Source organism: Mustelus asterias, chromosome 22, assembly GCF_964213995.1.
Source record: "Mustelus asterias chromosome 22, sMusAst1.hap1.1, whole genome shotgun sequence".
Taxonomy (NCBI): domain Eukaryota; kingdom Metazoa; phylum Chordata; class Chondrichthyes; order Carcharhiniformes; family Triakidae; genus Mustelus; species Mustelus asterias.
The window spans coordinates 25,845,700-25,873,311 of record NC_135822.1 but is presented as its reverse complement, the minus strand read 5'-3'; the positions used below and the strand labels follow the sequence as shown (position 1 = coordinate 25,873,311).

Below are 27,612 nucleotides of genomic sequence, written 5' to 3'. Positions count from 1 at the left end.
TGTTGCACAGTATGCTAGCAAATTGACGTATACCTTTTATTCTTTGTATTGAGTGCTGTCTTGTTAAATGACTTTCTATTCCTTTGTGACTGCACTTCTGGCTGTCTAACCTCTAAGGTGTGCAAGTAGTTAAATATTGTACATTTTTAGGTAGTGGTGTGCTATGGAGATGTTTTGTTGATGTTCCAACTTCTGTTTGATCTGTATTCCTTAGAAGTTACCAAAGTTGATTGTCTTGTCTCTGAGCTTAGGTCCATAGACCTGAACAGGCGCCGGAGTGTGGCGACTAGGGGAATTTCACAGTAACTTCATTGCAGTGTTAATGTAAGCCTTATTTGTGACTAATAAACTTCCGCTTTAGTTTGAACAAATGCATTCCAGCAAGCCAGAGGCAGTGATTGATATAGCTGAGTGTCGAGGAATATATTGAACTGTTCTAAAGAAATAACCATGGAACTGTGAGTGCAATAATCAACAATATTCCACTGACAACTGGGATTCAGAAATATTTCTTTCTTTGTCACCCTTTTCCATCTTTTAGAACTTTACTTTCATGTTTTAGTTATCCTGCTCCCCTCCTGACCAGCAGTTTGAACTGCAGGATAACTCTGCCAGGGAGATAATTCTACTGCTTCACTGGCAGCCTCTAAATCTCTTTGTTCAGGAATGTCTTATGCTGCACCAATCCTGGCTTCTGTGTCGCGCTAACCAGCAATTTCATTTCATTATTGTAAAAGTATAGGGCTCTGGTTTCAATAATGCAGAAGTGCATGTTGCTACTAGCCCGAGCACCCCCAGCACTCCAGTGTGGATAAAATGGAGCTGTTCCATGACAACACTCTGTATCCAAATGGGTGTTTTGTGTTTTATTTACTGTACCATACAGTCAGAAGTTGTCATTGTGGAATGACCAGGGCATCGCAGCAGGGCAGGAGTTGCACTGGGACAAGGCAATGTTACAGACAGTTTCTGTAAGTATTGCGTTGTGTTTTTACTGGACTGGGCATCATTCTCATGTAATTAAGTATGTTATTAAAATCTGATGTAGAGGAATCTCAATCATTTCAGATTCTGCCCCTTGAAACTTTCAGTTTGATGATCGAAGTAATGGTCTTTTTTTGCAAAGCATTGGACATTTAATCTGTTAACACAAAAAGAAACGTCCAATCAATGTTTGAAATGTTTTCCCGTAGATGGAACAGTTGATTTATGCAAGCTTGTAGACTGGGTAAGTAGAAGTCATCGTTACCTGTATAGACTGATATCTTGGAAGAAGATGGTTAAAATTTAAAATTTTTAATGATGGAAGTGAAGAAATGAGACAGGCAGGTTTTGGGAGGAAGCATTGATGCAAAGAGGACCAGAGCTCAAAGAACGAAATGGTTATCTTAATATGCAGAGCTGAAGCCAAGTTGCAGAGTGAAGAAAGGTGAAATTGCAGAAGGATTTATGACTAAGGATCAGGATTTTAATTTGATAGATTGGGGGCTGAGAGTTGTTGGGAGATGGACTGGGACAGGGGTTTTAGGGAAGCGGGGTTGCAGTTTTGCATTTATGTAAATGCCATTCACAACCTCGGGACATCCCAGTGTGTGTTACAGCCAATTACTCCTTTAAAAGTGTAGTCATTGTTGTAATGTCGGAATGTGGCCGCTAAGTTACCCCCAGTAGATTCTGATAATAGTTTGTGCTGGATGGTGAAGAGATGGTTTGAAAGGTTGACCCTGGAGGTGACTAAAACGTACATGAGGGCTCCCGTGTTAGTTGGAGGTAAATTGGGAATGGAGGTGAACAATGCAATGAAGATGGAAATGGACAAGCATGGCGATGGATAGACATGTGGAGCTTGATTTAGTTTGGAGGCAAATAAAGTTGTGCAACAATGTGTTCAGTAGGTGCAAGCAGCTGAGGAGAGTTGAGTTATGATGTGGACTTTTGGCAGGGACCCGAACTGAATGGCTTTAGTTTTGCATGTGCTAAGTTGAATAAAGTTCCTGCTTATCTACAATAGCGCAGTTAGAGCTAAGAGGTAAGGTAGAGTTGTTTGTTGTCAGTCTCAATGTCAGAAATCAGATTCTATATCTTCAGATGATTCTACCAAGGGCAGTATGTAGGAGAGAGAGTAGGAGGAACTGCAGAGTGATTTTTTTGGGAAACTCAGCTAATATTGTGAGGCAGGGCTAAAAGTCATGGCTGGAGTTATTCTGGTGAGGGCAGACTCACTGAGCTGAACAATGGGGGAGACATTTTGGTGCAGGATGGTGTAGTTGACTGTGTCAGGGAAGCAGGAAAGTTGCAGAGGATGCGAGGAAAGAAATAACGATTTGCATTTATGTAGTGCCACTCACAACCTCAGGACATCTCAATGTGTGTTACAGCCAATTAACTCCTTTAAAACTGTAGTCATTATTGTAATGTAGGAATGTGGCCATCGAGTTATGCCCAGCAGGATTCTGTAAACAGTCATATCTATATACATTTTAAAAATGATTTTGTAATGATGGTTAAGGGATAAATATTGGCCAGGACATTGGTGAGAATTTTAAAAACTTTTTTGTTGGATGTGGTCATCGTTGGCTGGACCAGCAATTTTGCTCATCCCTAATTGCCCTTGAGAAGGTGATCGTGAGCTCAAAAGAGAAAATGCTGGAAAATCTCAGCAGGTCTGGCAGCATCTGTAAGGCGAAAAAAGAGCTGACGTTTCGAGTCCAGATGACCCTTTGTCAAAACTTGGTTGTGAGCTGCCTTCTTGAGGCGCTGCAGTCTGTGTAGTGTAGGTACACCCACAGTGCTGTGAGCGAGGGAGTTCCAGGATTGTGACCCAACAACAGCAAATGAACGGCTGTATTTCCAGATTTATAAATTGAATTTAAATTCCACCAGTGGTGGGATTTGAACCTGTGTCCCCAGAGCATTAGTCCAGGTTTCTGAATCACTAATCCGGTGACATTTCCACTACACCATCACCTCCCCCCTGCACGTTTTCCTACTTTTGAATTATGCCATTGGTTCTCTTATGTCCACCAAAGAGAGGAGACAGGGCTTTAGTTTAAAGGCAGCACCTTCAACAGTGCAGCATTCTTTCAGCACTGCCTTGGAATGTCAGCCTAGATTTGGTACTCAAGTGTTTGGAAAAGAATGCACAAGAATGCTACCTGCTGAGTCGTCGCTAACAAAAGAGTGATCATGCACCATGGTCACACAATTGTCATTTGTGAATTTGATTAGTATCTTAGAAGTAATGGATTGAACGGAGTGTTTGGCCTATTATGTTTCTGCTTAGCAGGAATGCACTGGGCTGAATAATGCTGCAGTGTTCAAATAATATTTGAGTGTTTAATAGTTTCTTTCTTAGCTAAATCACAGACAGTGACCGCCTGGTGTATATATTACAAATGTACCATGCCTCCTGCTATTATTATGGCACCCCACTGGCACAGACAGTGTCGTCTTTCCTGTATAATGTTACTGGATTACTGTAATGCTTTAATTTATTACATGGTTGTGTGCTTCACATACTTTGCTACTTGTTAAACTTGATATCGGAGTTACAGGGTGTTGAAGTGGGGAGAATTTAGAAAATTGGGTTCTTAACGTTGTTCTGCTTTTAAAAATTTGCTCTGAGGGGATTAGCAACATTAGCAAAGCCTTGTTTATTGACCATCTCAGTGAGGACATGGTGATCGGTCCTATTCCCTTGTCTTTGCAACCGAGGTAGCAAGAACTATAAAAATGCAAGCTGTTTTGATACTGTCATTAGCTTTTCATGCCCCATATTTTATTCCACACCTGCTCTGCACCTTTGGGCAAAAAAATTGAAAGATGGCGTGTAATGTGGGAAAATGTGAACTTGTCCACTTTGGCAGCAATAACAGGCAGTATATTATTTAAATGGAGAGAGATTGCAGAACTTGGTGGTACAGAGGGATCTGGGTGTCCTGGGATGTGAATCTGTCATGAACTCAATTCATTATGTCTGTGTGTGATATATAAATCTGCAATCTATGGACATTGTAACATAGAAGGGGTAAGATGTTTGAATGCTGCTACAATGGCTCCTGTGTAGTAACAAGGGTGGGACCTGCTGTGAGTGTGTTGATAGGTTCCCCAGATCTGCTCAAGGGTCAGTCAATTTTAGTCAGTCAGAGAATCAGTTTGAGACAGTCAGCTTTGGGGAGGCACCCTGCAAGTGTCACTAACAAGGGCACGGGTAGAAGTCCCAGGTAAGTTCAAGAAAGTACTGCTGCTGAGGAGGTCTGATGTGGGCTTAGTGAAGCCCTGGGAGCCATTTGGTAAATCAGAGAGGTTGGGGCTCAAAAGGAACGTTGGGAGCCATTGATAGCTTGGTGCTACCAAGAGGGGCTCAAAAACTCCTACGTGACTGGTTGTATTCAGAAGCAGGGCAAAGAGGTTCCAGGCTGCAGAAAAGGTGTTGTGTCTCTGGGCAATCCAGGCCCAGGGGAAGTCCTGAGGAGAAAACCTGAAAGGGGGCCGTCGTTAAGGCAGTCTGAATCCGAGTGGTTTTTGGAGGGAATTCAGAGGCTAAATCTTTGAAGGTGAAAACTGGAAATTCCACAAAAAGGCGACAGCTTTAAAGAAATTGTGCAGCTGACAGTGAATCCTAATGTCTGGGTGGGTTCTTGAGAAATCCATTAGTCGCATCTGCCATTAGTGTGGTGTGTTCGACCTCAGTTTGCCTATTAATTCACATGTGCCTCACATTGATACTGAATGTTAAGAGTATAAGATTCCTTTTTAAAAAAAAATTCAATTGTGGGACATGGGCGTCACTGGCTGGCCAACATTTATTGCCCATCTCTAACTGCCCTATCTACCTAAACCTGTATAGTAAGTTTTGATTTTTTTTTGTTCAAAAGCCCTGGAATCTTGTGGCTTTATTCCAAAAGCAGGTGCCCTTAATCTCAACCTGTAACTGCTTTAAATAAAAGTATTACTGGTCCCTTGCGGGACCTCTCCCAACATCCTGAGGTCTATCCAAGGATTGTAACAAATCGCAGAAGGTTAGTGTGCAGGTACCGCAAGTAATTAGGAAGGCAAATGGAATGTTGTCTTTTATTGCAAGGGGAATGGGATATAAAAGTAGGGAAGTTTTACTGCAGCTGTTCAGGGCCTTGATGAAACCATATCTGAAAAATTATGTACAGTTTTGGTCTCCTTATTTGAAAAAAAGATATAATTGCATTAGCAGCAGTTCAGAGAAGGTTCACACAACTCATTCCTGGAATGAGGAGCTTATCTTATGAAAAAAGATTGAAAAGATTGGACATAAACCCATAGGAGTTTAGGAGAATGAGAGGTGATCTCATTAAAACATATCAAATCCCTTCAGGATCTTACAGGGTAGATACTGGATGGATGTTTCCATTCTTGGGAGAGAGAGACTAGAACCAGCGGTACATTTTATGAATGAGGTCTACCGTTTAAGACAGAAATGAGGAGAATTTCTTTTCTCTCAAAGGGTTGTCCATATGTGGAATTCTCTTCCTCAGAAAGTAGTGGAAGTTGGGTCATTGAATTTATTCAAGGCAAAGTTTGACAGATTTTTGATAGATACGGAGAAGGGCAGAAAAGAAAGTGGAGCTGTGAACACAACCAGATCAACTGTGGTCTTGTCAAATGGCAGAAAAGGCTCAACAGGCTGAATGACCTATTCCTGCTCCTAAATTCTGTGTTTCTGTGTTTTCGGAGGACAATGTGGTACAAGACTGGGGTTGCACATAGATCGAACCAGGTAGGAGAAACAAGCTCCCTTGTATAATGGAAGTTGGTGTACTAGCTGGGTCTTCATGAAGGTTGCCCTTGCTTGGCATGTTGCACTCTGGTACAGATGGCCTTTTTGAAGACAGTGTGGTTCAGTAGGATATTTTGCTGAGTTTGACTCTGCCCTCAGCTTACACACCAACATGCATATACTTTCTTGCAGAGGCTGCTTGATTTTTGAAAAAAAACTATTCATCCTTGGGATAGGAGCATCAATGGCAAGGCCAGCTTTTCTTGCCCATTCCTAATTGCCCCTGAGAAAATGGCGATGCGCTGCCTTCTTGATCTTGTAGCTACACCCACAATCCTGTTTGGGAGACAGGGCCAGGGCGAAAAATCATGGGCCCTGGTGCTCCTCCTGTTTCTGGGCCCTTTCTCCCCACAATTTTAATCCTCCCCTTCAATCATACATGTTCTTTTTCTCCTGTCAAGAATCATCAATCTGGAATTATAGAATCTCTACAGTGCAGAAGGGGGCCATTTGGCACAATGAGTCTGCACTGACTCTCCGACAGAGCATCTTACCCTGACCCTATCCCCGTAACCCCATGTATTTACCCTGTTAATGCCCCTAACGTACACATCTTGGGACACAAAGGGGCAATTTAAAATGACCAATCCACCTAACCTGCACACCTCTGGGAGGAAACCGGAGCACCCGGAGCAAACCTACACAGGGAGAATGTACAAACTCCACACACACTCACGCAAGGCCAGAATTGAACCCGGGTCCCCGGTGCTGTGAGGCAGCAGAACCAACCAGTGTGCCACCTTATCCTCCAAACAATCAAGAAAAGCCTTGTTAAAAATAATAGCACCCACTGGTTGGCATCTGGTGGCAAATATCCGATATTTATGCAGCGTGGGTCATAGTATTAAGAGCAGTAACTATATAATGCAGTGATATTTTATGTGTGTGTTTTTAGTGATCCCAGTGTGACTATTAAACAAACCAGAGAATACAAATTTTATTTTGATGGCATTAGTCCTCATGAACATGTTCTGCACATTGCACCACATGTACACAGTGACATGTGGGGGAAAGATTCAATACTTGCAACCTAGATTGCAAGAAAATATTTCAAATTTTTTATATATTTCAACTACCTGTATGGAAAAGAAAGACTGTCTATGCTGGCACTCACATTATTTATTGTTGGAGAGTTGTAGAGGGGAGGAGGATGAAGGATCGTCCCATTCACTTGTTGCTGCCTAAGCTCCCTCCCCGGACACACTGACATGGCCCTTGCTCAAGATAACTCTGTATCACTAGGAACGAGGTTCGAATTACCTGGGAGTAGCTCGTTCTGGGAATGCCGATGATAGTTGGGTCAGGCTTGTCACAAGGCTGAGTGACAGCTCCCTCTGGCCTACTCCGACCTCATTACCAGCAGAGACTCTCTCCTGTTCTTTCATTTTCTGTTTCTTCTCCTTAACCTTCCAGATGATGTCATCACAAATCATTCAGTGCAGCTGAATATCCAAAATAGCTTCTCCAATCACAGATTCCCTCTCTACTGCCCTTGCTGCTCCTTCAGTCATAGATTCTGTCTCTGATGATAGGGGGCAGGTGGGAGGGAACCCATGTTTGGAGGAGCTGGAGTAATGATTAACTTGAGTACTGAATGCAGTCTTGTCTTGTCTCATTGGTTCCCCAATAGATTGCGTTCAATGGGTCTTCCAACTTCAAGGGAAGTTAACCTGAGAGTTTCAAAAGAAAGCCTTCACATCTTCAGATCTATTCATCACATTATAACTTGTTCATTCTTTTTGTACATAAAATGAAGTGCGTTGCTGGTCAACCTTTTGCAGATCAATCAGCACAAGGAAGGGGGAAAAGACAGCACCACCTAGAGCCAATGGAAAATCAGCGTAGCAAGCAAATCACCTGAATTCAAAGAATGAAAGGAAGAATTTGCATATGTCCAGGGTGAGACAGACAGAATCTGTGATTGGAATAGCAGCTTTTTCTTTCCTGTGCTTTCTGCTCCTCGGGTTACTGCTCTGTTTTCAGTTCCCACTCTCAGCAACTGACAGTTTCACTGACAGTCAATGCTTTTTAAAAACTTAGTCGCTAAGAAAGGGACCTTGCCCTGCCCATTCCCCTGTCCAAAGACACTTGTAAGAAGTCTCACAACACCAGGTTAAAGTCCAACAGGTTTATTTGGTAGCAAAAGCCACTAGCTTTCGGAACAGGCTGTGGTAGACCAGATTTAAAACCAGTTTCACTGCAGATGATTACACTTCAGGTGTTCTTTGGGATGCCCTGTGGTTGTGGAGATTACTTAAACTGCAAAAGATCTTTTCCATTCAATAGAAGAAGTGGAATACTTTCTCCTGTCTGGGTGCTTGATATTAGTCAATATAATTATTTCATACAAGGGGTGTAAATGGATTCTATTTTATCAGTAATCTCACAGGGTAGAAAGATCAAATGTTTCCTGAGCAACAAAGTGGACTGACTGAACAACATGTGTCTTCTCTGTCAGTAAGAAGAGTTGGAGCCCTCAGCTGTCTCTGTGTAATACAACTTTTAAGAGACCACAGGACAAAGATTGAATGGTTCACAATTATGTGTTTTCTTAATCAGCAAGTCTGAAGACTCTGCCGATTGTTGTTTCTCATTACAATAGATTTTCAATATCAACTATGCAACACAACCTCATTACATTACTTCAACACCTCAAAAGACTCATAAAAACACCAAGGTAGATTGGGATTCTAGGTAAGTCGACCAATAGGACAAGATTGAGGCAACAGAAAAAACTCTTTTGCAGAGTAAAACAGGTAACTGGTTCACTATGAGCCCATTAAACGCTCCTGACAATTTCACCCCATGCAGCCTTGATTCCACCCCCTGTTCACAAGATAATTATGGTTGACAAAGGTTGTCTAGCCGAGCACATCTCGTCCTTCTAGAATAACTTCAAGTCTTCACCCCTCACAACATCAAATTGGTTCTAACATTCTCGGGATCTCACTTACCGTTTCTTTACCAGATTTTCAGCCAAGAGTACTCCGGTGACAGTTGGTGTGAGTAGCAGTTGTGACAGTTGCTGCTGCTGCTGACTTTTGGACAGCTTCCTTGTTTTCTGGCGGGGGTTTGGGTGGGGTGGGGAGGGAGCTACATGGAAGCTATCAGGCTATTCGGTTCCTCACTGAAGTGCTTTTATACAAAAGACTTCCCTGACAGCAATGGAATCTGTCCAATGGGTGTGAAAGACTTGTGAGAGTGAATGATTCAAAATTGTTTTATCCTGCTTTGAGGGGGGGTTAACACAGTAAGAAGTCTCACCGCACCAGGTTAAAGTCCAACAGGTTTATTTGGTAGCAAAAGCCACTAGCTTTCGGAGCGCTTGCTGCTCCTTCGTCAGGTGAGTGGGAGTTCTGTTCACAAACAGGGCATGTAAAGACACAAACTCAATTTACAAAATAATGGTTGGGATGCGAGTCTTTACAGGTAATCAAGTCTCAAAGGTACAGACAATGTGAGTGGAGAGAGCGTTAAACACAGGTTAAAGAGATGTGTATTGTCTCCAGACAGGACAGTTAGTGAGATTTTGCAAGCCCAGGCAAGTCGTGGGGGTTACAGATAGTGTGACATGAACCCAAGATCCCGGTTGAGGCCGTCCTCGTGTGTGGAACTTGGCTATCAGTCTCTGCTCAGCGACTCTGCGCTGTCGTGTGTCGTGAAGGCCGCCTTGGAGAACGCTTACCCGAAGATCAAAGGCCGAATGCCCGTGACCGTTGAAGTGTTCCCCAACAGGAAGAGAACACTCTTGCCTGGTGATTGTCGAGCGGTGTTCATTCATCCGCTGTCGTAGCTGAGCAGAGACTGATGGCCAAGTTCCACACACATGAAGACGGCCTCAACCGGGATCTTGGGTTCATGTCACACTATCTGTAACCCCCACGACTTACCTGGGCTTGCAAAATCTCACTAACTGTCCTGTCTGGAGACAATACACATCTCTTTAACCTGTGCTTAACGCTCTCTCCACTCACATTGTCTGTACCTTTGAGACTTGATTACCTGTAAAGACTCGCCTTCCAATCATTATTTTGTAAATTGAGTTTGTGTCTTTATATGCCCGGTTTGTGAACAGAATTCCCACTCACCTGACGAAGGAGCAGCCCGAAAGCTAGTGGCTTTTGCTACCAAATAAACCTGTTGGACTTTAACCGGCACGGTAGCATAGCACTGCTGCTTCACAGCTCCAGGGACCTGGGTTCGATTCCCGGCTTGGGTCACTGTCTGTGCTTGCAAAATCTCACTAACTGTCCTGTCTGGAGACAATACACATCTCTTTAACCTGTGTTTAATGCTCTCTCCACTCACATTTTCCCCGTGTCTGCGTGGGTTTCCTCCGGGTGCTCCGGTTTCCTCCCACAGTCCAAAGATGTGCGGGTTAGGTTGACTAGCCAAGCTAAATTGCCCCTTAGTGTCCCGGGATGCGTAGATTAGAGGGATAAGTGGGTAAATATGAGGGTTAGAGGGATTAGCTGGTAAATATGTAGGGATATGGGGATAGGGCCTGGGTGGGATTGTTGTCGGTGCAGACTTGATGGGCCGAATGGCCTCTTTCTGCACTGTAGGGTTTCTATGGTTTCTTCTATGGTTAACCTGGTGTTGTGAGACTTCTTACTGTGTTTACTCCAGTCCAGTGCCGGCATCTCCACATCTTGAGGGGGGTTGGACAGAGGAGTGAATGCAAGAGAGTTTTGAAAGCTAGTGGAAGATGATGAGATGAACCCGTATTGAGGGAGCCAGTTTCAGAGAGCAGTGGCTGCTGATGGAGTTCGAAGGTCAGCACTGGTATGGTGAGAATAACTAACCCCCGATGTTATGGTCAAGGAACTGTGGCTGGAAGAGATGGTGATGTAGAGTGGGCAAGACTGGAAGGGAATTTGAGGCAAGGATGAGGATCTTAAAGCTCAAATTTGTCAGAGCACAGAGAGCCACAGGAGCTGGCTGGCAGCCATGAGAGAGGGGTGTGAGGTTTTGAACAGATGACAACATGGTATTGGCATTTTGTTTAAGTTGTAGTTTTGCAGATTGAAAAAAGGGAGGCTGGTTAGAAATGATTGCATAACTGAAATCTCCAGATGATTAACAATAAGGAGGAGGTACCAGAGGATGTTACTGTGTTGGAGAAAGAAAGTGGCGGTGGTAATAGATCAAGTAACTAGAAGGGGAGTTGAATTGGAGGTTGAGAAGCTTGTGGTCCAAGTTCAGACAATGCAGAATACTTTTTGATATTCCGATGGGCATTTGAGTGTCTCATGAGGGCATCATAACTGAGCCCTGAAAGACAGCTGTGTATAATGAAACTAGCTGACAGCACATGCAATGTTCTTTTGATTATTTGTGACATTTGGAAATGTTTCACAGTCGTGAACCACTTTTTTTTTGTAACTTTGTGAACTGTTATTGAATTTGGAAGCTCCCTGCTGTGGCCAAGACCTGTCTGGATAACAATCTCAGCCGGGAAATAAATAGTGAAAGGTGCTGTAGGAGGTGGGAATAGAGGGACAGTGCCAAAAGCAAAAGCAACAACTTAAAAAGAACCCATAAAATCTAATGTGCAGAAAGTCTGAACAAACTTGGGAAAGTGGGATTAAATAAGCAGCTAGTTATTTTTTTGTTTGCTTTTGTTGGCCAGTCAGACACTGAATGTCGTGTTTCTGTGCTGTACGTTTGCTATAGTTCTGTATAATGGCGGTAGTACAACTTTTGTTGGAATTACTTTTGTATAAGTTACATTTCTGAAATTGCCAGTACTCTGTGACTCTGACTTCTTAATACGTAGCGTTCCCTCTCCCTTCCGTTCAGCACACTGTTTCTGATTCCTGCAATTTCTTTTCTCTTCAGGAGAAGGTGGAGCTGGAAGATATACTGAACAAACTGCAGGAAGATGGACTGGACACAGAAGCTTGCTCTGCCGATGAGCACCTCTGTCACCTGTGGCGTATATACCAGCGGGCTGAAGGCACTCTGCAAGCCACCATGAAGGATCTGGAAGGGATGCAACAGCAGCAGGTCTCCGAGATGAAGGAGGTGAGATCTGTCCTCAAAGTGGTGCATTTTTGATATCTTGTGAGATTTTAAAAATGAAATCGTGTTTGTGTGTGACTGGCCGCCTTTTAACCACCATATTTACAGCCTGAAACTTTGGCCAGATTAGAGATATGCATGAATAATATTTTCCATAGCAAGTTTTCAAATCTGCGTGGGCTAGCTTGTCTCATTTCTTCCTCCCCAGAGACCACTGACTGATCTCTCTCATTCCCTCGTTAGATGTTATCTGTACACCATCTCAGTCTCCTCTCTTGCAGAGTTAGGTCTAACAGGAAAATTAACTGAGTCCCTTCTTATCAGTCATTAAGAATTCTTTCGCTGCACGGTAGCTCACACATAATTTATCTGTGGAATAAAAATGAACATACCAGTCATATGGGGCTCATATATCAGTTCTTTGAATTGGCATTCATTTTTGCATAGGGAGCGAGTTTAGAAGTAGTTTGGGAATGTGGATTTTATGTCGCTTCCCCCTTAGACTAATTTATGAGATCCTGCTTCAGTGACTTTTTTTTTACCCTGCAGTATTCCCTCCCCCGCTGAAATGATAGATTCTTCCTTGAGTACAGGTTTGCAGATAATGGCGAACTATCCCGTATCTCACCCCATTGACCATTCCTCACATCCAAGCCTGTGCGATAAATGTTAGCAGGTCAATGGTCCAAAGGGTTGGGCCCTATCCTGTCCTCATCTGACATCCATGTATACGCTGTACGTCATAGATGACAATCTAGTTTGTATCCTTTGTCCCTCGTGCAGGGTAAATGAGGCCAAAACGACATTGGAAATGTTGCCCTAGTAGCATTCACAAATTCAAAATCGGTGAACTCAGCCCAGGTTGAGACATCTGGTACCCTTGATTGCTTGGTCCTGTCCCCCGTGGTATTGTAACTCAGTCAGTTAGGGGAGCCTCACCAAAAAAAAGGACTGTCTTCTCTCAAAAACAAACTTTCGTCTCTCGCTGATCCTTTCTCATGGTTGCCAATGTGCATTCTTAATCCTCTTCATCAACCCCCTGCTGCGCGACGTGGTGAAATAAACTCCTTTAATGTCTTTTGTGAGATTTGTAAACAATATCATGATCTGCCCAATGAAAGCCATCTTTGAAGTCAAGTAAAATTATATTGAAACATGAGTATAGCTTGAAAAGGCTGAAGTTGCCATGGATATAAAATCAAATGCAAGTGCTGTTGGGATGACCTGAACCCTCCCCCCTCACTGCGTAGTGGCGTCACGGTTTAGAGAAGCCGCCTGTCACCCTTTACAACTGCCCTTCCCCTGCCCCCACCCTTGAAACATAACCCGCTCAACCACGGAGTGACATGGGAATAGTGTTTTTTCTGCAGGTGGAGAATTACGTGGATCACATCCGCAATCTGTCGGAGGAGCGGGAGGCAATGACGGCTGAATATGAGCGGGAGAATGAGCTGCTAAAGATGGAACTACAGCGGCTGAAGTTGGAGCAAGGTCAGCATGTTGACCTTTCAACTTTGTTTGTATTACACCCTCCCTCCCTCCCCGCCCACAACTGATGTGAGATGGATTTGTTTCTCTCTGCTTCAGCTACACACTGAATATGTGACCATCTGAATAAAAATATGCTCTCGCTTTCATTACCATCTTGTCCTGATTGGCTCTTACTGGGGAATAATTTTGCAGCCACTGGTAGCCCTTTGGTGTCTTGCCCTCAAATGTCTGTCCTTCATACAAGAGTGTAGACAGTAATGCAGGCTGTTTGACCCATGGGGTGGATTCATATCTGAAAATGTGATCTCCACACACTCGCCCACTTTTCAGCATGGGTCACTGGATAACAATTTAGATTTTCTCTCCCAGTTGCTGAGGTCGATTATTGTTCCTGACTGAAGGTTTTTTTTTACGGATTGAACAGATTCAAATTACATTCCAACCCCATCTCCTCTTGAGTCTTCCCAGGCCATGGGCAGACTGAGGACAGATGACCTTTTTGGACAAGAGAGGTCTAAATAAGAAACTGGAACGAGAGAGAGAAAGTCCAGTATAACTCTCCTAAAGATGGCCTCCACTTAGTGACCCCTCACGGTGCTATGGTAGCCATTGAGGTGGGAAGTCCAACCATTGTGTCTCTTCATGAAGCTGGTCATCCGTATTCTAAAACTTATTGGCACCAAACCTTCAACTTTATGGTTTCATAATTGATGCAAGAAAGTTTTAAATATTTAATCAATTTTTAGTGGCATTGCAAATTCGGAGTCAAGACTGAGTATTGGCTTAAAGATAAAAAGTAAGAAGTCTCACAACACCAGGTGAAGGAGCAGCGCTCCGAAAGCTCGTGATACCAAATTAACCTGGTGTTGTGAGAATTCTTACTGTGCCCACCCAATCCAACGCTGGCATCTCCACATCAAGATAAAAAGGACTTGGAGGATGGGAGATAATCATTTTTGGGCGCACAGATATAATTCAATCCCATTTTGCCTTTTTATATATTTCTACCATGAATATCCATGTTCAGGATGAAAACTGCCCATGTAAGATTCTACAGTGTAATTGCTGCAGTATTTGCACTGTGGGCTATAAATGTGGTGTGACATATTTAAATCACTAAATATCCACCTTTAAATCTGGACTTGGCAATTTTTAATGGAAAAAGTTGATAGTGGATGCAAATGAATGATTTTGAATATATTCCAGATGTTCATATAGTGAATGGAGTTTTTGTTGTATATGATTTTTGCTATTCCATTTCCACATCATCAAGTGGAAAACGGTACAATCGAGTACAGCAGTTCAATTCAGTATTGCTCTAACCCAGTGTGTGCATGTTTGCTCATATCATGCAACTGAATGACTGCAACCGTAAAACCGCTTACACTAATGTTGTAATAGAATGTTTTCAACCTTGAGTTGATCAAAGATGTTTCCATTTGCAGTAATATCGTAATGCCAAAAAGATCGGCTGCAGTTATTACTTTGCATTGATACAAAGTCGTTTTGGATGTACATTGATCCGAAGTGACAGAATAACATTGCTGTAAGGTGCCCGATTTAAGTGTATAACGGTGGCTCAGTTGCGAGCACTCTTGTCTCCAAATCAGAAGGTTGCTGGTACCACAGTAATGACGTCAGTGTAAAATCTAGACGGACATTTCTGTGCAGTACTGTGGGAGATTTGCACCTTCAAAGTTGCACTCTTGGATGAAGCCTGAAGCAGTGGCTGCTCTCTCGGGTGAATGTAAACAATCCTGTCGCCCTCTTTCAAAGGGAAAGCAGGCAATTCCTCTCCAGTATCCTCGCCAATATTTATCCTTCAACCAATGTCAGCAAAAGCAAAAAAAAAGATCCAGTTGCTATCACACCGTTTGCAGATGCAGCTGTGTTCAAATTAGCTGCTGCATTTCCTACATTACCACAGTGACTCCACTTGGAGGTGAAAAAAGCACTTAATTAGGTGTAAAGCACTTTAAGACGTCCTCAGCTTGTGAAAAGCACGATAAAGACTTTCTCTAAATCCATCTGCTAACACTCGATCACTATATTGAATGGAGTTGAACTCCAATACGATAAGCAGCCGGATCGAAAAGGTGTTTAGGAGTTTTGATGGATTTCTGGACATTTTCTAAAATGACTGTAGAATACCTTAGAATGCACTTTAACATGCAGCAGAGTTTTATAGATGTGTGTACACAGAATGCCACCTAGTGACTAGAATGTGATTTACAATCAGGGGGCTGTAATATATAGTCATGTTGCCAGCTGCAGCCTTATACTGGTATTGTATTTATAACTACAGTTATTGGTATTGCGCATTAAATTTAATACTGCATTGGCTATCAAGAGTTGTACTTTGGGAAAAAATGGTAGAAACACATAGAACCATAGAACCATAGAAAATTACAGCTCAGAAACAGGCCTTTTGGCCCTTCTTGTCTGTGCCAAACCATTTTTTGCCTAGTCCCACTGACCTGCACTTGAACCATATCCCTCCACACCCCTCTCATCCATGAACCCGTCCAAGTTTTTCTTAAATGCTAAAAGCATTTACCACTTTATCCGGCAGCTCATTCCACACTCCCACCACTCTCTGCGTGAAGAAGCCCCCCCCTAATATTCCCTTTAAACTTTTCTCCTTTCACCCTTAACCCATGCCCTCTGGTTTTTTTCTCCCCTAGCCTCAGTGGAAAAAGCCTGCTTGCATTCACTCTATCTATACCCATCAAAATCTTATACACCTCTATCAAATCTCCCCTCAATCTTCTTGCAGATGCAGCTGTGTTCAAATTAGCTGCTGCATTTCCTACATTACCACAGTGATTCCACTTGGAGGTGAAAAAAGCACTTAATTAGGTGTAAAGCACTTTAAGACGTCCTCAGTTTGTGAAAAGCAAATAGCAGATCCAACAAGATGAGAATGAGAAAAGGCAGATTAAGATTCACAATGGGAGTCTGATCCGTATTCTCTTGTGTTGGAAGTGCTATTCTGTTATTTTACTTTCAAGCTCCATATTTCTAACATTTTCCTTTTTAATTTCAGTTTTCTAGCATCAATAGTTTCTGCTTTCATAGGTTAGGTTTAGACGACCAGGGCTATTTAGTCCATTCTTCCAGAATACTAGCCGTACCATCTATCCATTACAGCATAACATGCACCTGAATGCCCATTTTTCTAACCCTATTTATTAAAGTTTTGCCTCTGGCTGGTTTGATTGGGCAGTATGCTGGAGATCCACTGAGTTACAGGGTGAAATGGTGGAATAGCAGCTTCGTTATTCTTCCCTCTCCTTTGGTTCCCAGTCTTGTTGGTGCTCAGCAAGGAAACACCAAGTGAGTGAAAGTCAAATATCCCTGTGAGTGGGTGAGAGGAAAATTGGGCAGGAGGTTTTCAACATGCCTATAGGTAGATTGCTCAAGAGTAGAAGGAAATAACTTGCATTTGTATAGCACCTTTCACATACTCAGGATGTCTCAGAATGCTTCACGGCTAACCAAGTAATTTTGAAGCAGTAATCATTGTTGCAATATGGACAAATACAGTAATTAGTTTACTCACAGCACAGTCCCACAAACAGCAGTATAATGATTAATCAGTTCACCTGTTTTTAGTGATGATGCTTGAAGGATAACTGTTGTCAAGGACACCCTAGAGAATTCCCCTGCTCTTCAGTTTATTTATTTATTAATGTCACAAGTATTCTTACATTAACACTGCAATGTAGTTATTGTGAAAATCCCATAGTCGCCACACTCCGGCGCCTGTTTGGGTACACTGGGGGAGAATTTAACATGGCCAGTGCACCTAACCAGCACATCTTTTCAGACTGTGGGAGGAAACCGGAGCACCCGGAGGAAACCCACACTGACACGGGGAGAACGTGCAGACTTCACACAGACAGTGACCCAAGCCGGGAATCGAGCCCGGGTCTCTCAAATTGCGCTATGAGATGTTTTACAATTAACTGAGAGAGCATCTACTTGAAAGGTGATGTATTTGACTGTGCAGCACTTCCTCAATGCCACACTGAACTGCCAGTTAAGATTGTGCTCCAATCCATCATTCAGCCAAGGCTGACTCTAGTGCCATTAAGTAGAAGGCTGCTGAGCAGAGTACCTCCCTTGTATGTTCCAAATTGGTTGGTAAAGAAGTGTAGATGCCTTCTTTGGAAGGAGCATATCATGAGTTTAAAACAAAAGCTTCATTAGATTTCACGACTAACCCTGGTACTTTGGACTGATGGATGTACAGAGACACAGGTGAAGGAAGTGGAAGAGATGTTGGATCAGGAAGGATTAGCAGAGATCGCGCACAGTGGTCCAAGTGAGCAGGTAGCCTACCTTCTCGTAGAGCGAGCTACGCTGCTGGAGAAGCTGGAATTGGCTGAGAGAAATGTGGATTCGCGAAGTGTCACAGGGAGCACCCGTGAGACACACTTGCAGGTAAGAAACTGTTACAATACCTCCCTGACGTGCCACAAGCGACTTAATAACTCGGTTTCATTCAAAAGTACTTATTTCGAACAGTTTTCCAAAATGTGTAATTTTTTTGCTAAGTGCTTGGTGCCCAGAGGGTATATTTTCCTCCAGTCACTATCGTAAATAACAAAAACAGTGTGAATACAAAATAGGAAACACTGAAAGAAAAATCTGCCTATGTGCATTGTGTACTCGAGCTCCACACACTGACAGCTTGTTTCCACCATTTAATCCCGTTTCACGCATTGCTTTTTGGCTTTACTGCTTGCTTATTATTGTTGAAGACGGGTCAGGAGAAAAATTATGCAAAATAACACAGTAGTATCACCATTATCCGCCAGACTAGAAAAACCTCCTCCCTCTCCATGAATAATGGAAATGAAAAGCGTAGAATTCAATTGATGAAGTGCAAGTATGCACACTTCATGTACTGGTGCTACACTCCTGTAGCTGCTATTTTTATAGAGATATTGAATTTTCTTTGTGTATTTCACAGTACGATCTGCTGAATGGGATAGGTATTGGCAAAATACTCACTGTTTGCGCAGCAACAAGTGTCTATAATGAATCCACATTTATTGACCGGTTAAGGGGATGAATAATGCTGAAGCTATGTTCACCGACTGTACAGGGGGGTCGTAGTAAGGCCAGATTGATTGTCCCAAGTGCTTGTTTTTGTCTCACCAAGTCACGCATCATGAACATTTTCTCTCCCCCACAGGTGGAGCTGGACCAGATGCGGCAAACCCTGGAAGAGGAACTGAAACAGCAGCGGGAGTCCATGCAGCGCACGAAAGAAACCATGGCAAAGGTAAACTAGTGCTTCACGGGACACACTGGCTGTCTCACAGTCATGTGAGAGTTATACTTTCCCCCAGTTTTCTTTCATGGAGTTAAGATGTTGTTGACTGAAAGAAATAAAACCTTTTTAATCATTAGATTCAAGTAGAAACATTGTTTTAGGAAATTGGGTAGTGTAGTGCATTGGGCACTGTGACTGCTCTTTGATTTTGAAGACTTTGGTTCTAATCCAGCCCAAACTAATGGGATGATGGTCTGCTCACTTGCTCTTCTGGTTACAGCAATGCAACTTCAAGCCTCCTGGTGGATTTGGCCCACATAATTAAAATTCCCTGAATTCATAATAAAAGCAAATTACTGCGGATGCTGGAATCTGAAACCAAAAGAGAAAATGCTGGAAAATCTCAGCAGGTCTGGCAGCATCTGTAAGGAGAGAAAAGAGCTGACCTTTTGAGTCCAGGTGACCCTTTGTCAAAGCTGACTTGAAACATCAGCTCTTTTCTCTCCTTACAGATGCTGCCATACCTGCTGAGATTTTCCAGCATTTTCTCTTTTGGTCCCCTGAATTCATTGTCACCCCCACTGCTGCTCCTACTAAATTCCTGTCCATCATCTCAGTAGTGATCATAGGATTGAAACTTGACATTAGTTGACACTAATTTGCTAATGTGTGGCAGTCATGGTTAGTGTATCCAATGGAAATTATTCACAGTGCTGCTGTAGAGACACTTTTCCAGAATTAGGCTGAAAGTATATTGTTGGAGCAGTATAGAGGGTTAACAGAGTTTGTGCATGCGTGCATGTCAGCTGATGTCCTCTTGTTGACACTCGGGTCTAGGCTTTTCAACCCTTTACCATCTTGATTGGGCCATTGCCTCCTGTGTGGAACAACCTCCGAAAACATCCCCTAGTTTTATTTATGAGTCCAGAAAGGCCCAGGGGTGCATCTTGCCATCACAGCAGGAAAAGGAGATGACCAGTGAATAGAAAAAAAATCTGCTCAAAAATTCTGAATATCACTGAGCGCGCTTGATAAGAACATAAGAACTAGGAGCCGGAGTAGGCCATTTGGTCCCTCGAGCCTGCTCCGCCATTCAGTAAGATCATGGCTGATATTTTCGTGGACTTGGCTCCACTCACCATAACCTTTTACTGTTCAAAAATCTATATAATCTTTGCCTTAAAAACATTCAATGAGGTAGCCTCAACTGCTTCAGTGGGCAGGGCATTCCACAGATTCACAACCCTTTGTGTGAAGAAGTTTCTTCTCAACTCAGTCCTAAATCTGCTCCTCCTTATTTTGAGGCTATGCCCCCCCCGAGTTCTGGTTTCACCCGCCAATGGAAACAACCTCCCTGCTTCTATATTATCTATTCCCTTCATAATTTTATATGTTTCTGTAAGATCCTCCCCTCATTATTCTCAATTCCAATGAGTATAGTCCCAGTCTACTCAGTCTCTCCTCATAAGCCAACCCTCTCCACTCTGGAATCAATCTACTGAATCTCCTCTGTACCCCCCCCCCCCCCCCCCCCCCCCAGTGCCAGTATATCCTTTTCAAGTAAGGAGACCAAAACTGTACACAGTACTCCAGGTGTGGCCTCGCCAGCACCTTATACAGCTGCAACATAACCTCCCTATTTTTAAACTCCATCCCTCTAGCAATGAAGTACAAAATTCCATTTGCCTTCTTAATTACATGCTGCAGCTGCAAACCAACTTTTTGTGATTCATGCACAAGGACACCCAGGTCCCTCTGCACAGCAGCATGCTGCAATTTTTTACCAGTTAAATAATAGTCCATTTTGTTGTTATTTCTGCCAAAATGGATGACCTCACATTTACCAACATTGTCCTCCATCTGCTAGACCCTGGCCCACTCACTTAAACTACCTATATCCCTTTGCAGAAGTTCAGTGTCCTCTGCACACTTTGCTCTGCCACTCATCTTAGTGTCATCTGTGAACTTTGACACACTACACTTGATCCACAGTGCCTCCATCCAGTTTTGCCTTGGGGGCTGCGCTGCTGATCTCTGAATGTTAGACACTGGGGCCTGGTAGGCAGATTTAGTGTCCAGCATTTGTAGCTTGCAGATAGCGGGAAACATGATGCCATGTTTCCTCATTTGCATGTATTTACAATGTAGGTGGATTATTATCCAAATGGAAAAAAATTACAACATGCTACTGTGCAAAGGGGGTCCTTGTGCATGAGACGCAAAAACCCAGTCTGCAGGTGCAACAGGTGATCAAGAAGGCAAATGGGATGTTGGCCTATATCGCAAGAGGGATAGAATATAAAAGCAGAGATGTCTTGTTGCATCTGTACAGGGCATTGGTGAGGCCGCAGCTGGAATACTGTGTGCAGTATTGGTTCCCTTATTTGCGGAAGGATATATTGACCTTGGCGGGAGTTCAGAGAAGGTTCACCAGGTTGATACCAGAGATGAGAGGTGTTGATTATGAGGAGAGACTGAGCAGATTGGGTTTGTACTCATTGGAATTTAGAAGGCTGAGGGGGGATCTTATAGAGACCTATAAGATAATGAAGGGGCTGGATAGGGTAGAGGTGGAGAGATTCTTTCCACTTAGAAAGGAAGGTAGAACTAGAGGGCACAGCCTCAAAATAAAGGGGGGTCAGTTTAGGACAGAGTTGAGGAGGAACTTCTTCTCTCAGAGGGTGGTGAATCTCTGGAATTCTCTGCCCACTGAAGTGGTGGAGGCTACCTCGTTGAATGTGTTTAAATCATGGATAGATGGATTCCTGATCGGTAAGGGAATTAGGGATTATGGGGATCAGGCAGGTAAGTGGAACTGATCCACTTCAGATCAGCCATGATCTTATTGAATGGCGGGGCAGGCTCGAGGGGCTAAATGGCCTACTCCTGCTCCTATTTCTTATGTTCTTATGAACACAGACAGAGTACCAGAAAATAATGTATAGGCAAGGACATCCCCATTTTGCTTTCTATCTCCATCTGCCCAAGGAATCAGCAGGGAGGAGGGAGGGAAGGCCAAGGTCTAAACCTCACCTGCTTCGGATTACTCATGAATAACGGCCCTTCAGGTTGACTACTCCAAACACGCCTAAGATCCAAGCACTCCAGGATAGAAAAGGGGATGAAAATTAGCAGAGTTGTGGAGAGGGGCTGGAGTTAAAATTCAGACAATGCATAGCAAATCAGAAGATTGTTTCAATAAATGAGTTTTAAGGCACATTAAACTATAATGGGATTGTTAACTTTTGATGCATGAATCATAGAATCCATACAGTGCAGAAAGAGGCCGTTCGGCCCATCGAACCTGCACTGACAATAATCCCACTGAGGCCCTAAGCCTGTGACCCCTTGTATTTACCCTTCTAGTCCCCCTGACACTAAGGGGCAATTTTGCAAGGCCAGTCAACCTAACTCGCACATCTTTGGACTGTGGGAGGAAACCGGAGCACCCGGAGGAAACCAACGCAGATACGGGGAGAATGTGCAGACTCCACACAGACAGTGACCCAGGCTGGAATTGAACCCGGGTCCCTGGCGCTGTGAGGCAGCAGTGCTAACCACTGTGCCACATGAACCATGCGGTGACCTTCCTGCTCCAGCAGCAAAAGAGGCAGCATGTATTTGGGTCTCGGGAACTACCTTTTAATTATCCCTTCAGCCTGCAAGTGAAAACCTAAATATGGATTAGAGTAGTAGAGAAATCAGTTTAAGGTCACGTTGTCAGCACTGCAGCCACTGAGTAATTAATGATGGAAAGTAAGGCGATGGCAGATGAATTGAGCTGGTATTTTGCCTTGGTCTTCAGTATGGAACATACAAGTAGCACCCCAGAAATAACTGTAAATAAGGAATTGGAAGGAAGTGAGGAACTCTAGAAAAATCAGTCACCAGGGAAGTGGTACTTGTATGCATTGTTTTTAAAATTTTCCAAAATTCACTGGATTTGAGAAAGGTAGTAAGAAGTTTAACAACACCAGGTTAAAGTCCAACAGGTTTATTTGGTAGCAAAAGCCACACATGCTTTTGAGGCTCTAAGCCCCTTCTTCAGGTGAGTGGGAATTCTGTTCACAAACAGAACTTATAAACATATAACTTGTGAACAGAATTCCCACTCACCTGAAGAAGGGGCTTAGAGCCTCGAAAGCTTGTGTGGCTTTTGCTACCAAATAAACCTGTTGGACTTTAACCTGGTGTTGTTAAACTTCTTACTGTGTTTACCCCAGTCCAACGCCGGCATCTCCACTTCGAGAAAGGTTCCACTAGATTAAAAAATAACTAATACAACATCTTTAATCAAAATTGTGTCTCCACTTGCATTGTCTGTACCTGTAAAGACTCGCATTCTAACTATTATCTTGCACTTGAGTCTGTGTCTATATGTATGCCGTGTTTGTGAACCCAACTCTTCACTCACCTGATGAGGGAGCAGCACTCCAAAAGCTCGTGATTCCAGATAAACCTGTTGGACTTTAACCTGGTGTTGTGAGACTTCTTACTTAATCAAAAAGGGAAGGAGACAGAAAACAGGAAGCCACAGGTCAGGTAGCTGTCGTACGGAAAATGTTAGAAGCTATTATTATTTAAAATGTTATAGCAGTTGCCATAGATATATCCAAAGTTATCGGACAGGGTCAACATGATTTTGTTTAACCAATTTATTAGTTATCTGAGGAAATAACATGTGCTATGGACAAAGGGATACTGGCACACTAGGATTTCCAGAAGACATTTGATAAGATGCCACGCCAAAGGTTATCACAGAAAATAAAAACTCATTGTGTACAGGGTAACATATTAGCATGGATCGAAGATTGGTTAGCTAACAGGAAACAGAGTAGGCATAAATGGGTCATTTTCTGCTTGGCAAGATGTAATGACTCGTGTGGATCAATGCTGGGCCTCAACCTTTTACCATTTATATAAACATATAAGGGTCATAAGGTATGGTTGCTAAATTTGCTGATATAAAGATAGGTGGGAAAGGGTGAAGATGACATAAGGCGGTTACAAAGGGATGGTTAAGTCCAGTGAGTAAAGATCTGGCAAATTGGAGTATAACGTGGAAAATGTGAATTTGTCCATTTTGGCAGGAGGAATGAAAAGGAAGCAGATTATCTCAATGATGAGAGATTGCAGAGCACAGATCTAGAGGATCTGGGTGTCTGGGTGCATGAATCGCAAAAGGTTAGTATGCAGGTACAGCAAGTCATTAGGAAGTCTAATAGAATATTATTTTTGATTGTGAGGGGAATTGGCAAAAGTAGGGAGGTTATATTTCAGTTATATAGGGCATTGGTGAGACCACATCTGAAGAACTATGTACAGCATTGGTTTCCTTATTTAAGGAAGGATGTAAATGCGTTAGAAGCAGTTCAGACTAATATTACTAGACTAATATTTGGAATGGGCGGGTTGTCTTGGGCAGGCTAAGCTTGTATCCATTGGAGTTCAAAAGAGTAGGTGGGTGACTTAATTGAAACCTATAAGATCCTGAGCGGTCCTGACAAGGGTGGATTTGGAGAGCATGTTTTCTCTGATGGGAGAACCTGGAACAAGGTGGTCACTATTTAAGAATTAGGTGTTGTCCATTTAGGGCCGAGAGGAAGAGAAATATTTTCTTTTCAAAGGTGGTGAGTATTTGGAACTCACTTTCTCAAAAGGTGGTGGAAGCAGAGTCTTTGAACATTTTTATGGCAGAGTGAGAGAGATTCTTGATAAGCAAGGGGTGAAAGGTTATCAGAGGCAGGAGGGATTGTGCCATTGAGGTTACGATCAGATCAGCCATGATCTTATTGACTGGCAGAGCAGGCTCGAGGAGCTGAGTGGCCGACTCCTAATTTGTATGCTCGTGTGCACCCACAACCTAAAGACCTGTAGAAGATAGCAATTCACTGCATAAGAGCTAATTGACACTTCAAATGTATCTTTACTTTTATCTTTCATGCTGTATCTGTTTGATCATTATTAGTTGCAATCTCTAACTTCATTGATTTTTCACTTTTAATTGTAATCTTTTACCTTATTCTTTCAAAAGGATCCTTTATCTCAACCTGCGAGTCCATGGAAGAAACTGTTTGGGGTCCGTCAGCAGACGCACAGCGTCTCCAAAGACATAGCCGTATGTCTCACTTATTCTCCGCCCGTAGCCAGACTGTACCTAGAATGTACTGGCTATGTCTGCACAGAGCAAGGCAGCAAAAGGCACACGTAACGGCCACTGCAGGCTAAAATATTCTTATTGCACAAATAACCTTCTCCCCCACCCCTGCTCCCACCCTTAAAAGTTCCAGTGTTTGAAAGAAAAAAGAATGATTTGCAGACATTTCACACTTTATCTTGCTGCCAAACATTTCAGGGTAGATTACTTTTGAGGTGCAGAAACTGTAGGAAATTATGACAGCCATTCAGTATCAACAACTTCCTGCAAAGAGTAATAACTGTTTGTATATTGTGTACCAATGTTTTTATGTAGGTCTTTCCATGTGTTGACATTCCATCTGCCACCTTCTTTAAGTAAGCTCATCTAAAACTCTGCTGCCCATATCCTACCCCACACCAATTCTAGCCACTCATTGCCCAGTTTTTCCTGACTTTATTTGGATTCTGGTCCCATGTTCAAAATTGTCGCCCAGTGTCTTTCTCTAACATTCTCTACCCAACCTACATTTCTGCTCCCCTGCCGCACCACCCCTATTACTAACTGTGCTTCTCTGACTCCAGGCTCGAATGCATCCCCCTCCCTTACCCCACTGTCAGTGATTCTACTGTCAGCCACAAAGGCCCCATTTGTAAATTTCTCCTTCAAACCCGCTTCATCTCAGAGTCTCAATCTCTTCCTTTAATATTTTCCATAAACCCATCTCTGACCAAGCTTTTGGTCACCCTTCTTAAATGTTTCCATTGTTCTACTGTGATGCACATCTTTTGGTATGGAAAGTGCTATATAGGTGCAAGCTGTTGGAGGATCAACTGCTGGAATGAATAGCTGGAAAAGGTGTTTGAGCCTAGGGCACTAGCCTAATTTTTAAGAAACAGTTTGATGCTGTAATAGGAAGATGGGATGATTGGTGTTCTGGAAGAATGAAATCAAAATGGTGCAAAGGGCCACTATTGTTTGCAACCACTCTGTGATCTTGTTGGTGTTTGCCCAAAAATTTGCACAACCAACAACTGCATGTGTGCCCTGAGCAACAATGCTGTTTTATAGGACACTGTGTGGATCTTTAATCTGCCTTGCTCTGTCTGAGACTTGGGCTATACTGGAACTCCAGCCGTACTCACTTTACTTACCAGGTCCCGAGCATGTCTTTTGCAGTGACCAGATCTGCATGTATGGAACTATTCACTTCCTTTTAACTCCCTCTTACCTTCTCATTCCCTAACAGACCAAGAGTGCCAGTCTGATACCAGTACTGAATAATTGAGGATGGGATTAATGTCTTGATTCTATTACTTCATGCCATATGAGCAATAATGAAAATGTCTAAGATTCTAAGGATCCATTCATACTTCCTCTAATTAAATTGAGCTGATGGAGAATTGCCACCAAAGGAAGAAGCTCAAAGCAAAAAGCAATACATTCTGTTGCTTTTCTGAATTTTTGACTTGCAAAGTAAAAGAATTCCCATTTGATAATCATCATCTTATGATAGTACTTATCTGATGAAGGAGCAGCGCTTCGAAAGCTCATGATTCCAAATAAACCTGTTGGACTTTAACCTGGTGTTGTGAGATTTCTTACTGTGCCCACCCCAGTCCAACGCCAGCGTCTCCACGTCATGGCTATGATAGAATGATTGAGATTCAAAACTCAGTGTGAATACCGATGCTATCAATTCATGGCACAAAGTGTCTGTGGCATTTACCTCCATGTTTTGTTTTCTTTCCGCCCAATTTTCTACCCTAACCTCCCCGAAGTGGAGCTTGCTGCATTCGGGCAGTCATTTATACCCCATCTAAACAACCGTTTTCCATGGAGTGGAGAGTATTTCACTAGGGAGACAGCAAACCTGCTGATTCCTAAGCCAGTCCTCACAAATGCCCACATTCCAACCACAGCAGGGATGATTGGATGGTGATTGAGCATGGGAACTTTGAGTGTGACAGAAGAAGCTTTACTCTGCATCGGTCTCCTATACCTGACCTGGAAGCTCTGGGTGCTAACATTAGACTCTCCAAAAGTAGGCATATGCTTGAATTCCAGGACAAATATTCTTCAGTTTGAGCATAAAGTTTGTTCACAAAAAATAAATTAGATTTAATAGTAACTGACCTGCTTCTATATGGCAGAGGCTCAAACATTCAGTACTCTGGTGTCAAACTGCTACTGATATTTGGTTCTCAGTGAGGTTTCTCAGGTTTTCTCCGCACCTTGTCTTTCACTCTGTGTCGATTCCCTCGTCTCAGCAGCCCATGGGCTCCTTACACATTTCAGCTGTTCATTTTTGACATCTTGCTCTTGTTAACACTACAGACTCATGAAGAGGACCTAGAGAAAGAGAGGAAACTTCGGGAACGGGCAGAGAAAGACCTGGATGAAGCAGCACGGCGGTTACAGATGGCACATGAGGAGATCCGTCGACTAACAGATGAACTGGACATGGAGAGAAAAGTGCATAGCAACAATGGTGAGTCAGGTTTAAACTGCTCCTCTCTCGACTCTTTCTGTTCCATTGTTTGCCATCCATTACATTAGAGTGAATAGTCAATAAATCATCTGGCGAAGCTCGTTCATGGTCACAACAAATGATATCTTATACTGAAGCCTTTCTCTACCACCAATAGTAAATACCAATGGATCTTTTTCCTCTGTTTGGTAATGTTAGTGTGACGGGCTTTAATAGTTTTAACTTACTTGCTTTAAATGCAGACACATTACACAAACAGCTTAGAAACAGTTCAAATTCCTATACCAAGCTTATTTTTCATCTGTCCCCTACAGACTGGATAGAATAAAACGTCAATGCTGTGTGTTCAGTTTAATAAGACAACAGTTCCTTTT

The 27,612-nt window shown here is 42.9% G+C and overlaps 1 protein-coding gene across 1 annotated transcript in view; it reads left to right on the top strand.

Moving 5' to 3' along the window:
* Window positions 1–27,612, top strand: part of LOC144510262 (uncharacterized) — a 150,670-nt gene that overhangs the window by 7,083 nt on the left and 115,975 nt on the right. The window contains exons 2-7 of the mRNA XM_078239756.1: window positions 11,654–11,839; window positions 13,207–13,327; window positions 17,583–17,773; window positions 18,531–18,620; window positions 24,646–24,729; window positions 27,085–27,238. Of these exons, the coding sequence (XP_078095882.1) occupies window positions 11,654–11,839; window positions 13,207–13,327; window positions 17,583–17,773; window positions 18,531–18,620; window positions 24,646–24,729; window positions 27,085–27,238 (826 nt within the window). The remainder of the gene's footprint in view (window positions 1–11,653; window positions 11,840–13,206; window positions 13,328–17,582; window positions 17,774–18,530; window positions 18,621–24,645; window positions 24,730–27,084; window positions 27,239–27,612) is intronic.